The sequence below is a fragment of the Morus notabilis genome, unplaced genomic scaffold (assembly GCF_000414095.1).
Source record: "Morus notabilis unplaced genomic scaffold, ASM41409v2 Scaffold727, whole genome shotgun sequence".
NCBI lineage: Eukaryota > Viridiplantae > Streptophyta > Magnoliopsida > Rosales > Moraceae > Morus > Morus notabilis.
In genome coordinates, this window is record NW_010366508.1 from 135,028 (window position 1) to 147,779 (window position 12,752).

General features: G+C 28.9%; 2 protein-coding genes across 2 annotated transcripts; both read left to right on the plus strand.

The window, feature by feature from the left end:
• Positions 1-3,234: 3,234 nt before the first annotated feature.
• Positions 3,235-5,292, plus strand: LOC21394669 (CASP-like protein 4D1). Its single transcript, XM_010110448.1, has 3 exons — positions 3,235-3,458; positions 3,779-3,911; positions 5,068-5,292. The coding sequence occupies exons 1-3, from the start codon at positions 3,235-3,237 to the stop codon at positions 5,290-5,292; spliced, it is 582 nt and encodes a 193-aa protein (XP_010108750.1).
• A 5,667-nt stretch (positions 5,293-10,959) lies between these two features.
• Positions 10,960-12,353, plus strand: LOC21394670 (ERBB-3 BINDING PROTEIN 1). The gene is made up of 4 exons (XM_024173694.1): positions 10,960-11,091; positions 11,581-11,796; positions 11,892-12,059; positions 12,267-12,353. The coding sequence occupies exons 1-4, from the start codon at positions 10,960-10,962 to the stop codon at positions 12,351-12,353; spliced, it is 603 nt and encodes a 200-aa protein (XP_024029462.1).
• Positions 12,354-12,752: the final 399 nt, after the last annotated feature.

Below are 12,752 nucleotides of genomic sequence, written 5' to 3' on the forward strand. Positions count from 1 at the left end.
AAAAAAAAACATTTTTAATTGAAAAAATAACAGCTACTTGTAATTCGCAAATTACTGAGTTCAGCTGCTTTGTTATAATTAACTAGTCCACATGCCAGAGCTCGTTAAGTTCATTTAATTTTATTTTGACAGAAATACTTTAGTACTCTCTCATTAGAAAACAAAATTAAATCCAAATTTCCTAATATTGAACATAAAAAATAAATTTTATGGACAATTTATGTTGTACATGCTGGCGAGTGGAGCTGCTGCAGGGTTTGCTGTGACGGTAGATTTTCAGAACAATTTTTTTTCGTATGAAGTTTTTTCTCGATTCTACGACAAGTCGTCTGTATCAGCAAGCATTCTTCTTCTCGCATTTCTGTGTAGCACCGTGTTATCTGTGCACTCTGCGTACGCACTCCAGAAAAAAGAATCTGAAACCAGTAATTGATCGAGGGTATAGATGTATACATACATATATTCTATATTTCTGTTTTGGAATATGATTTTTAATGTCTTTTGTGTTATCTAGTTTAATTTCGTTTCTTTCCTTCTAATAGATGCATTGAGACTTGTGATGTGATTATCGTTGTCTACATTTGGTCGAGTATTATTGATTAAATAGATATTGAAATATTATTAATATATATGTCAATTAGGTAATCTATGCAGTATATATGTTAATTAGTCAATGTTTGATATACTATAGCTACCTACTTAACTTTCACGTAGGAGTATTGATCCAATCAATCCAATTCAATCCATCCAAGAAAGATTAGATCTCAAAAGACTATTTGATCAGATTTAGATGCTATTAATTTTCACTAATCCGATTTAATTGGGTTGGATGTGTTGGATTCAAATTCTAATAAAAAATCTAATAAAACCAATCAAATCCAATGTATTATCTTACATATAATATCATATACAATCAATTTTTTTTTTAAAGGATATACAATCAATTATGTATATAACAAACAATAATGAAAGTTTTTTAGCATATAAAAAATATAAAAAAACCACTCATTAATCAATTGAACAAATCAACAAATTGTCTTGAAAATATATGGATTCATCATTTTGTTTGCTATGTTCGAAGATTTTGATTTTTTATGTTGGATGATGAATGTATGATGAGGAACTAAATTGTCTTAAAAGTAATGGATTTATCATTTTGAGCAAGTTTTACAAAATTTAGTAAGTTTTAATAAGTTTCAATGAAAGCTTAGGCTAATCAAATCATCTAATCCAATCCAAATCTAATGGATATTGGATCCGATGGAAATGAATAATGATAGTGCATTGGATTGAATTGGTTGGACTTCAAAGAGTTTTCATTGGATTGGATTATAGATGGTAAAAAAATATTGGTTTCCATCTAATACCTACCCCTATTTTCACGAATTACATTTACAAATTGAAGGCAGGAGAATATTATCTCTATAAATGAATTTTATTTTATTTTATTTAAAAAGATAAAGTGTAGAAGTACTAACGCTTAATATGAAGAACAAGTAATGGACTCAATGTTGATTTTACCAAAAACGACATTGAAGTAAAACGACACAGGTTTATATGTGAAAACCGACCACATCCACGCAGAACGAAATTAGGACGCTTGACAAGGATTATTGGCGAAATGAGTGGTTTTATACTTGTACTTCAATTTAAGGAGATAAACAGTATCAAAGAAGCCGAAATGTCGTTTTGTATTCCACGAAACGTTTTTTCTTTTCCTTTGGAAATATATGCAGTGATATTTTTTTTAAGCATAATTCTAGTAGATGTTTATAGTTTTTATTAAATTAAATAAAAAAGTCCGTGACTATGTTATAGCCTTTTAGGAAACAACGAGACACGTCTTTGTCTCTGCATAGAAGTAAACGACATGTCGTCTGAACAGTGCAGCGCTACACGTGGTCTTGGGACTACTTGCAAATGTGAATACATTTTACTATTCATTCTCTCACAAAAACACATTTCAAACTTTTGGTCAAGTTATTTCGTCCTCTTCCTCTTTTTTTTTTTTTTTTTTTTTTCTTTTTAACTTTCTTTCCTAACCTTTCATTTTAATCCCCTAAAACACACATTTAATAAATATAGCCCTTAAAATATTTTTTTAACCCATTCAAATAATTATTTAAAATACATCCTCATTTGAATTTTTTTCTTTTAATTATTTCTTAACCTTTGATTGTAATCCTCTAAAATATACATCTAACAAATATAGTCCTTAAAAATCTTTCAAAAAAAAAAAAGGTAGTCCTTAAAATATTTTTTTTACCCCACTAAAATAATTATTTCAAATACATCCTTATTTATTTATTTATTTATTACTTTATTTCCTAACCTTTCATTTCAATCCATTAAAATATACATTTAACCGTTAAATTTTTTTTACCCCACTGAGATAATTATTCAAAACGCACCCTTATTTATAGTTTTCTTCATATGTACACTTTGATTAATTTTCTACATGACTCACTTTAACAGAATAGTTTTATCAATTAATATGTTATACTTATCTATACATATATAATATTCGACTTTAAAACAAGTTTAATTGAAATGTGTATTTTAACGCATCTCTTTTTTCATTTTTTTTCTTTTTTAGAATTTTAAATCATATTTTATATGATTTAATAATAACACGATAATTAAAACTTAACACACGAATTATTCCCCACGTACAGGAGTCCAAGTGTCCAACTAGCTTTAATAATGATCATATATGTAAAATCTTTTTGCTAAACTTGAAAAGCAAGAAATTTGGCCTTTTTTTTAATGAATCAAATATGAAGCTACCACACTAGACTACTCCTAACCAGCATCTAAACCAAATTTTGATAAGGACGAGTGAATTAAGCCAAAACTTTTATATGTAATGGAAGAAAACAAAAATTATATAAATGAAAGCTATACGGTGATATCTAACGGTTGGCGTGCCGATGAATTCAATTACCTGTCAATTTTGGCCAGCTCATGAGGTATTTACTAATTCCGACAATTACTAATTGACATGATTTAAAAAGACAGTTTTTGAGAAAACTAAGCTGATGAAGAAAATTTTTAGCTATATTTTTGTCCATTCTCAAGTCCCTTTCACGAAAGACTTGTGAAGAGGAACAAAACAAGCGAAAAAACATTGTTGGAAAATTCAAGATGACAAGAAATTGAGTACTATATATAAATAGGGCAACAAAATAAAGTCAGAAAAGGGCGACACAGAATCGATCCCTAATTTGGTTTAAAATGGCTAGCAATGAAAGTACAACTCCAGTTGATAATAATCCATCTGAAGGATTGAAAAAGGTGGAAAAGTCTAAGGTTTTATGGATTGTGAGTCTTGTATTGTGGGTCTTTACCTTTATTCTCCTGTTAATAGCACTAATTGTTCTTGCCACCGATACCATTGACCGGGAATATTCTTTGGTAACATATGGAGTGCACAAGTTTGATGATCTTTATGCTTACAGGTATATAATATATATATATATATATATACATCGATCAGTTTTCAATAATTACATTTTTATCATTAAATATATATATATATATATGATAATGTGGCGTGATAAAAATCTAATCTCATTAATTGCATACATTTTTTTAATCAATTACTTAATTTATTACAATTGTTTGATCAAAAATCATACGGTTAAAACAATAATACTCATTGCAGATAAATATTTAAGGAACCATTAAAACTATTAATTAAATGTTATTTGGTCCTTAATATTAAGTTGAAGTACTGTTACCTTGGGTATATGAGACATTATTTGATATTGAAATGCAGATATATGCTTTCTGTGATTGTCTTTGGAATTGCATATAGTCTCCTTCGACTCGCATTCTCAATCTACCATTATATAATTAGCGATTGTAAGGCTGGCAAAGTCAACCTTTTGTTCGACTTTTATGGTGACAAGGTAATTCCATTTTGTGGTCTATAATTTTGTTTCTTGTCATTTTTATGGCACCTTAAATTATGCTTCTTGTTTCATGTTTTACCCTTCAGTTATAAAAGTCGTTTAAAATTTAACATAATCGATTGTGTGAGCGTCACATTAGTAGTGAATAACAGTGTTTTACACAAATCACGTCTTTATAGGATGAGAGATCGTGCAGAGAGAGAACAACCTAGCTAGTTGCCTATGGTTGCCTAATGCATTATTATCTTTATTGCCAATGGTTTCTTCTGTCATCTGTGTGGCTTTTCTTTGCCTACTAAATCGGAAGATTCGGTGTGAAATGAAGCAGTTCAATCTAACTAGTTTAGAACTTGAGATGTAGTTGTTGTTTCTGTTAGTTTATGGATCCATCTCAAAATTTTAAAAAATTTAAGTTGATAGGAAGTGGGTCAACAATAATTTTATATTTTAACAGTTTCTATTATACTTGATTCCTTTCTCATAAAACCGCTTCATACTCATTTAATATGGCTGGGGCATACAAAATTTGAAATGGGGTAATTATCTTAATTGTCCCTTAATTATGTGCATTATGTCACTTTAACCCTTGAATTTTTAATTTTAATAATTTATCCCTGAACATTTGATTTTTGACCATTTTGATCCCCAGACTCTAAAATTGTACATTGACTTACAAAATTTCTTAGAGATAATCTCGTTCTAGACGCGTTAACCAAAATTTTTACAGAAATAGTTATATTAAATGCGAGATGGTCTAATTTTAATGGTTTGTAATAACAATGAAGAGAGTATTTAGCATTTAATGTAACTATTTCTATAACTATGCATCTAGAACGTGATAATATATATGAAATTTTAAATATCAAGAATTAACTTTAGCGTGTAAGGATTAAAGTGGCCAAAATTAAAAATTCAGAAAGTAATTGTTTAAAGTTCAGAGACCAAAATAATAAAATGCACACAAAACTTTATAATATACAAGTAAAGGAACTATTTTTTTGTTTCTAATTAATATGTGTGCCGTTGAGAAAAATATCCGCGTTTATCGTGTGAAGTATAACGTAAACTTCATAAATATTACTTTCTTTCTGGTCTACACAATTTTCTAAATTAACTTGAAAGAATGATACGAAATATGTTCTAATTTGACCAGATTATATCGTACTTGCTAGCCACCGGTGCTGCTGCGGGTTTCGGTGTGACCAAAGACATGAACAGACTCTTTGATAGTAATTATTATTATTCTTTTGAGCAAGTTGATGATTTCTGTGCAAAAGGGTACGCATCAGCTAGTCTCGTCCTCATAGCATTTTTGTGCACTGCCACGTTATCTGTGAGGTCTTCCTACGCACTCGCCAATCTCGTGGGAACTGAATAATCGACTCTCATGTCTTCTTATAGTATCAACTTTTATATTTCTCAAATAGTATCATAACACGTGAATTATAATTACACGTCACATTAATTAAGAAGGAAAAATGTTATATACCCTAATGGGAATATAGCCTAAGAGAGTGAGCCTTGTACATGAAGGCTACCTTTTTATAAGAGAATAGAGGTATAACCTCATCGGGGACAAATAGAATTAATCTTTCTCTTTTGATGTTATTTATGACTCGACTAACAATGAGTACAACACTCCAATGTTCTGTCATGATCTCTTTTTTTCATCATGTTGGAGAATGCATTCGCTAGCTACCTAATTATTTGGTACTCACGCAAATAACTAGTAGATGCGTGTACCCTTCTAAGGAAACATAACTTACCCAAGGCTATATTTCTGTTTCTGTTAAATATTTTTGAGGTTGCAATTATTTAAGCGACATCCATTGCGTTGTTGGACCGAAGGCATTACAGTGCATGCATGCAGCTGTGGTGGCAAAAGCAGATACTTAATTACAGCCAGTATTTTTGTGGGGGACAAGTAACTAAAAGAAAAAATAAATTAAATAAACCGTACATGCTACTGTAGATATTAGATGTACACGAATAATTAAACTGTCAATCATACATTAATCTCCATTAGAAAATTAACAAGCATAATTTATTTGTCTAACCACAATAACAACAACATTAACATGTATATTATATATATATATATATATATATATAATATATATGCCAACGAGATGATGAACTAATTGAAGTAATCTTTTTTTTTTTTCTTGTCATTATCATTTTTTGTGAAAGATCATTAATACTTTTTTATTCTAAGAACTGCTCAATAGAACAAAACATATTCGGTAAAAAAAACATATATATACTAAAATCTAATGAAGATATTATGAGGAATAATTTTGACAAAGTTATGTTAATTTAGATTGGGAAATTGTCAAATGAAAACAAAAGGATTAAAAGGTTATAACATAGAAACATCATCATACATAATTTTGATATTCTTCTCCATTAAAATGCGTCATACTTTGCTATAATCTAATATCAATCTAAAATATTATAACACATAACTTTGATGTTCTTCCCAATAAAGAAATGTGTGTACTTTTTTTTTCTTTTGGGAAGCACTTATACATTAGCAAGAAGAATCAATAGACAGAAATATAGTGGGAGGAAACAGTAAACTAACTTTAATAAATAATCCAACCTGTATTGGGGACAACATCTTGCTAGGTACTTGGGTATTTTTAGTTGGAATAAAAAAAGAAAATAAAAAAGAGGTGCTTGGGGATTTTTGAGGTTTAGTTTAACGTGATTGGTTTTCTCAATTTTTTAGAGAATAAAATCAAGTTACTAAATTTTTTGCTGCATTTTAGAAACGGTAACTCCAATCTTAACTTTTTATATTATCATTCTCTTATCGATAAAGATTTAACATATTAACCCATCAATTAACAATAGTATTTGCCAATATTGAAAAGATGACAACTGAAAATTGTTACAAAAAAATAAAAAGAATTATAGTTGGTGTCTCTAACACTTTTCACATTATATATAATGTGATTTGTACGTTCACGTAACACTCATCACGGCAAGTTTACCTACGCGTAATCAGAATGACCATGAATCGGAATGGGCTATTCAGAGTGAGTAATCGGAGTTAGAATAAGTTGTTTACTTAGTAACAAGATTTGAAATCAGGGTCGCTCTAAATCTTATTCATGCTTTTACATTTACTTACACCCAAAATGGGAATGAACTGGTGTAAAAATACTAATATATGCCATTTAAGTAAATTTTGTATTTTCAATTTAAAAAATAAATTGTGTAGTTATTGTATTGAAATTAATCATAATTAAAATATTTACTACAATAATAGGGTGATGAAATAATAAATATAAATTGCATAATTATTTAAACTATGAAAATAAATTGTCAAAATTTGAATAAAATGAATAAACATAAAAAATGTGTTAAAATTGAAATATATTATTAATGTTAATAAAGATAATAAAGTACATATTTATTATAGTAATAATAATTAGGCTAATATTATAATATTAGGAAAATAAATAATAAATATAGATTGTAATTATTATTTTTTGAATTTTATTTTTCATTATATATATTTTATAAGTAAATTAAGGGTAAGATGATAATTTAATGTTAATATCAAGAATAAGAGTTCCAATCTAGAGAGGAGTCATGGGTATTGCGAATTGCATTCGTCAATCCTAAATTTGAGTGCGATCACAAATTCATTTTCACTCCAAGATAAAAAAGAGCGAGTAAATATGAAATTAACTCTTATGTCTCACTCCCTAATAAGTAAATATGTCATCATATTGTTTAAGTGTAACCCTCAATAAATATAGTATACTACCATGTAATATTAAATTTCTTTAGTGTTACCATCTTATTTATTACCATCTTATGCCAAAAAAGTTAAAGTTCGTACGAAAAATATTACATTTGCGATAATGTACAATGACCGTACTAAAAACTTTCCTTTTGTGTGTGTCTACATATATATATATATATTTATATAAACATACATATATCACTACAAGAATAATCACTTTAAAATACTAAACTTTTTAATACCAAAATATTTTTGGTAGTAAAACATATTTTTTGCTACCAAAAATTAGTAGCTGAAATTATCAAGGCATTAGTTACCAAATTTGGTCGCAAAAACAACATAATCCGCTACCAAATATAATTTGGTAACAAATAACATGGTGAAAAATGAAATTTAGTTCCTGTCAAAAAAATTTTGCTAGCAAAACAATATTTGGTAACAAAAGCATAAGATTCTAGCACCAAAATTTGGTAGCAAAATATTACTTTTTTGCTACCAAACATGTTTTGTTAACAAAATGTTGCCAGGAAGTAAAATTTTTTCCCGCCTGAGGTATTTGCTACTAAATTATTTTTGATAGCAAAACATATAACATTTGCTATCAAGTGTTGAAAGTAAAATCTAACTATCTGCCACCAAAATTTAGTAGCGAAAAATCAAGTGTGTGCTACCAAATTTTGGTAGTAGAAAACAAGATTTTGCTACCAAATTCATATTTTGGTGGCAAAACTATGTTTTTTGCTACCAAAAGTTGTATGGTAGCAAAACATATAAAAACTTTAAAATTTACATTTTGTGCTTGTATTGTTTTATTTTTTTTTTAGTTTTCCACGAATATGTCCTATATTAAGTTTTAACAATCATCCTAGTATACTTTGTATAACAATTATTTGATAATTTAGTTATTTTGTGTAGGTGTAACAAGAGCATGTTCATTGGTATATATATGTGATCTTATTAATTAAGTAAATGTTCTACATAGAGTAGTATATAATATTACTATTTGATTGATTTTTAACTTTGAATAATGTATTTCAATTTCAAAATTATATTTTTTTTGTTATAATGTTACTAGAAGAATGAGTTTTAAAATAATTTTTGTCATTAAAATGTTATTTTTTTTTAATTTTAATATATGTCTTTCTGGTACCAAATTCAAATTTGGTAGCAAAACATATACTTTTAGCTACCAAAATAATGTTTGGTAACAAAAAATATAATTTTTTGGTACCAAATTTTGGTAGCAGAAAACATGATTCTCCTACCGAATTAATATTTTGGTGGCGAAAAGGCATTTTTTGCTACTAAAATTGGTTTGGTAGCAAATTATAAAAACTTTAAAACTTATATTTTGTGCATGTATTATTATTTTTCCATAAATATGTTTTATATTAAGTTTTAACAATCATCCTAGTATATTTTATATAACAATTATTTGATAATTTAATTATTTTGTGTAGGTGTAACAAGATACATCTTCATGTGTATATATATGTGATCTTGTTAATTAAGTATATGTTCCCCATAAAGTAGTATATAATCTTGCTATTTGATTACTTTTTAACATAGAATAATGTATTTCAATTTCAAAACTATATTTTTTGTTATAATGTTACTAGAACAATGAGTCTAAAATAATATTTGTCATCAAAATGTATTTTTTAATTTTTTAATATATGTTTTTCTGCTACCAAATTAAAATTTTGTAGCAAAAAATATACTTTCGGCTACCAAAATAATGTTTGGTAACAAAAAACATAATTTTCTGGTACTAAATTTTGGTAGCAGAAAACACGATTATGCTACCAAATTCATATTTTGGTGGCAAAAAGGCGTTTTTTGCTACCAAAAGTTGCATTTTGTAACAAATCATATAAAAACTTTAAAACTTATATTTTGTGCGTGTATTTTTTTTTTTGTTTTCCATAAATATGTCCTATATTAAGTTTTAACAATCATTCTAGTATATTTTGTATAACAATTATTTAATTATTTTATGTAGGTGTAACGAGAGACATGTTCATATTATATATATATATATATATGATCTTGTTAATTAAGTATATGTTCCACATAGAGTAGTATATGATCTTACTATTTGATTGTTTTTTTAACGTAGATTAATGTATTTTAACTTTAACACTATATTTTTTATTATAATGTTACTAGAATAATGAGTCTAAAATAATTTTTGTTATCAAAATGTATTTTTTTAATTTTTTTAGTATATGCTTTTCTGCTACTGAATTAAAATTTAATTAGAAAAATATACTTTCAACTATCAAAATAATGTTTGATAACAAAAAAAATAATATTTTTTTGGAAAAAAGATTTTAATCTACACTCCCTAAAAATTCAAAACACACCCACACCGCCAAAAATTTTCATTTTTCCTGTTCGGTTTGCTAATTTGAGTTTTTAATTCGAGTTGAGATGTGATGTTGTGTGAGAGTTTTTTACTGTAGTAAAAAAGTTAAATGTGACTGTTTCTGAAAGTTTTTTACTGTAGTAAAACTCGAATTCTAAACTCGAATCAGCGAAATGAACGGATGTTTTCTCTCGTTTCAATATTTCAAGTTTGCCTTTTTAGGTCTTCTCTGTCATTTTTTCAACCTAGACGGCCCTTCTCTCAGTCCAGACCCACCCACCGGCCACCCTCACCCACCGGCGCCGCCCTATTCTCGCTTCTTCTCCTTCTCCTTCTCCTTCTCCTCCTTCTCCTTCTCCTTCTCCTCCTTCTCCTTCTCCTTCTCCTTCTTCTTCTTCTTCTTCTCCTTCTTCTTCTTCTTTTTCTTTCCTCTCCGCCCTATTCTCTCTGGACTCTCCACTCTCTCCGTCGGATTCGGCCTTCGGGAACAGATTCTTTTAATTGCCTTCGGAACAGCTTCGGCAGCAAAGTTTTCAGGCATTATGGTTTAATTTCTCATGACTTTGGTGTTCCAGAATCCATATCTTATGGTATTTAATTGTTTTTTCATATTTGTTGATCTGAGTTTTGTTGATTTTTTGCCGATCGAATTCCGAAGTTATGTTTCGGTTATTTTGGTTATATGAAGATGAATTCGTGTTCTTGATTCAAGGGCATCTTTCTTGTTCTTTGGTTATCTTCTTTTTCTTGTTTGGTTCATGAATTCGTGTTCTTGGTTCATAAACCCACCAGTTTGATAAAGTTTTTTCAATGTGTCTCTCTCTTGTTTCTTAGGGAAGAGCAACCTATTGTGTTGTGTGATTCTCAGTCTCTTTTTCAATGTGTCTGTTGCTCAAGTGCTCGTCAGTGGCAAACTAAAAATGTCATTTGACAAATATATTTTAAGTTCTGATGCTGCTTCACAGAACCAAACGGTGTTTGTGTTACAGCATATATTGGTTGTCTCTGAGAAGTTACATGTTGAAATATGGTTTGATGGCAACTTTGCCGAGGTAATCAAGTGTTTGTTGATTACGTCTTTTCCCTGTTGCCTATAATTACCTAACCATACTTGGGGTTCATGTACATTGATATCCACAGCTAGCCGACATTTTGATGACATATTTTTGTTTAAATTGCAAATTTTATTCTCTTTTTGGTTGAATCTTTATGCAATTATTTGCAAAAAGTAAGAATCATAAGAATAGTGCCGCTTTTCCTTTTATCTTTTACCTGAACTCTTACATCTGGATGTGATTTAGACTATGGCAGCTTTTCCGAGGTGAGTAATGCATTATTTGTTTCCTCCTTTCCCTGTTGCCTATATTCTAACAGGCAATGATTTTGTTTCTAATACAGATATATTTGATTCCTGTATATTAACGTTCATATCTAGCCGACATGTTTTATAGACATGGTGTATAAAATTGCATTCATGCGGAACATTTTTCTTAATTTATGTTGGTCTTGTAGATGTTTTGTATTATTCCTTTTCATGTCAGAACAAAGATGTAACAGAAGCAATTGAGAAGGTTGCTGCTGCTTATGACTGCAAAATTGTTGAAGGTGTTCTTAGCCACCAGTTGAAGCAGTTTGTGATAGATGGGAATAAGGTTGTATTAAGTGTATCCAATCCAGATACAAGAGTTGATGATGCGGATTTCGAAGAGAATGAAGTCGATGCAATTGATATCGTCACAAGCACGGGTGATGGAAAGGTAATCCGTTATTCAGGAGTCATGATGAATTGCAGATATCATCCTTCTGCAACAATATATGACTACCTGCATAAATTTTTATGTCAAACTTGCAGCCTAAGTTGTTGGATGAAAAGCAAACAACTATCTATAAGAGAGCCGTGGACAAGAATAATCACCTGAAGATGAAAGCTTCGAGGTTTATTTTCAGTGAAATAGACCAGAAGTTCCCCATCATGCCATTCACTGCTAGGTCGGTAGATAATGTATCAAGATTATCTAATGTTTGTTACTTTGGTACTCGTCTTGCGTTTGAATTTGTTATTTTTCTCTCTTGAAAATGCTGAATTATGGACAACGGGGCTTTGGAAGATAAAATGGCAGGATATGAAAAGCTTCAAAATGAAGTTTAGGAAAATAAACGCCGTATGTCGGACATGAAAATTCTAATGAAGTAACAACATGAGCTTATTTAAAAGCTATTTCAGCAGATAAATCCGCCATCAGATCATCTTGGACTTTTTGTCCCAAAAAGAGAAGATTCTCCACCACCGCCACCATCGGCTTCAGTTTGTTAGATCGTTTAATTCTTGTAATATTAAGACTTTACTAGTACAATATTTGCATAAGTGTTTGGGTTTGTTTAAGTATGATAATCTTAGTATTTTTTTTATTCTAATATGTATTGAAATATTTAGAGATTTTTAAATTAATATTTAGTATTTTATTTATATATATTTTTTGAAAAAAAAATACAGGTATACAAATTTGTCTTAGTTTTGGTGACCAAAAAAAATTTAGTAGCAATAAATTAGTTATTTGCTACTAAATATTTGGTGGCTACTTGTTTCAAATACCTTTCACTACTAAAATTTTGATACTTAAATCTTGTACTTTTTGTTGCCAAATATATTTTTCTATAAAAAATTTAGTCTATAAGTCTCATATTTTTTACTATCAAATATTCTTTGTTACAG

Coding starts and splice junctions, on each gene's coding strand:
- LOC21394670 (XM_024173694.1), top strand. CDS start 10,960: ATGTCATTTGACAAATATATTTTAAGTTCTGATGCTGCTTCACAGAAC. Junction 11,797..11,891: donor CAAGCACGGGTGATGGAAAG/GTAATCCGTTAT, acceptor TCAAACTTGCAG/CCTAAGTTGTTGGATGAAAA. Junction 12,060..12,266: donor ATGTATCAAGATTATCTAAT/GTTTGTTACTTT, acceptor CTATTTCAGCAG/ATAAATCCGCCATCAGATCA.
- LOC21394669 (XM_010110448.1), top strand. CDS start 3,235: ATGGCTAGCAATGAAAGTACAACTCCAGTTGATAATAATCCATCTGAA. Junction 3,459..3,778: donor GATGATCTTTATGCTTACAG/GTATATAATATA, acceptor ATTGAAATGCAG/ATATATGCTTTCTGTGATTG. Junction 3,912..5,067: donor TCGACTTTTATGGTGACAAG/GTAATTCCATTT, acceptor TAATTTGACCAG/ATTATATCGTACTTGCTAGC.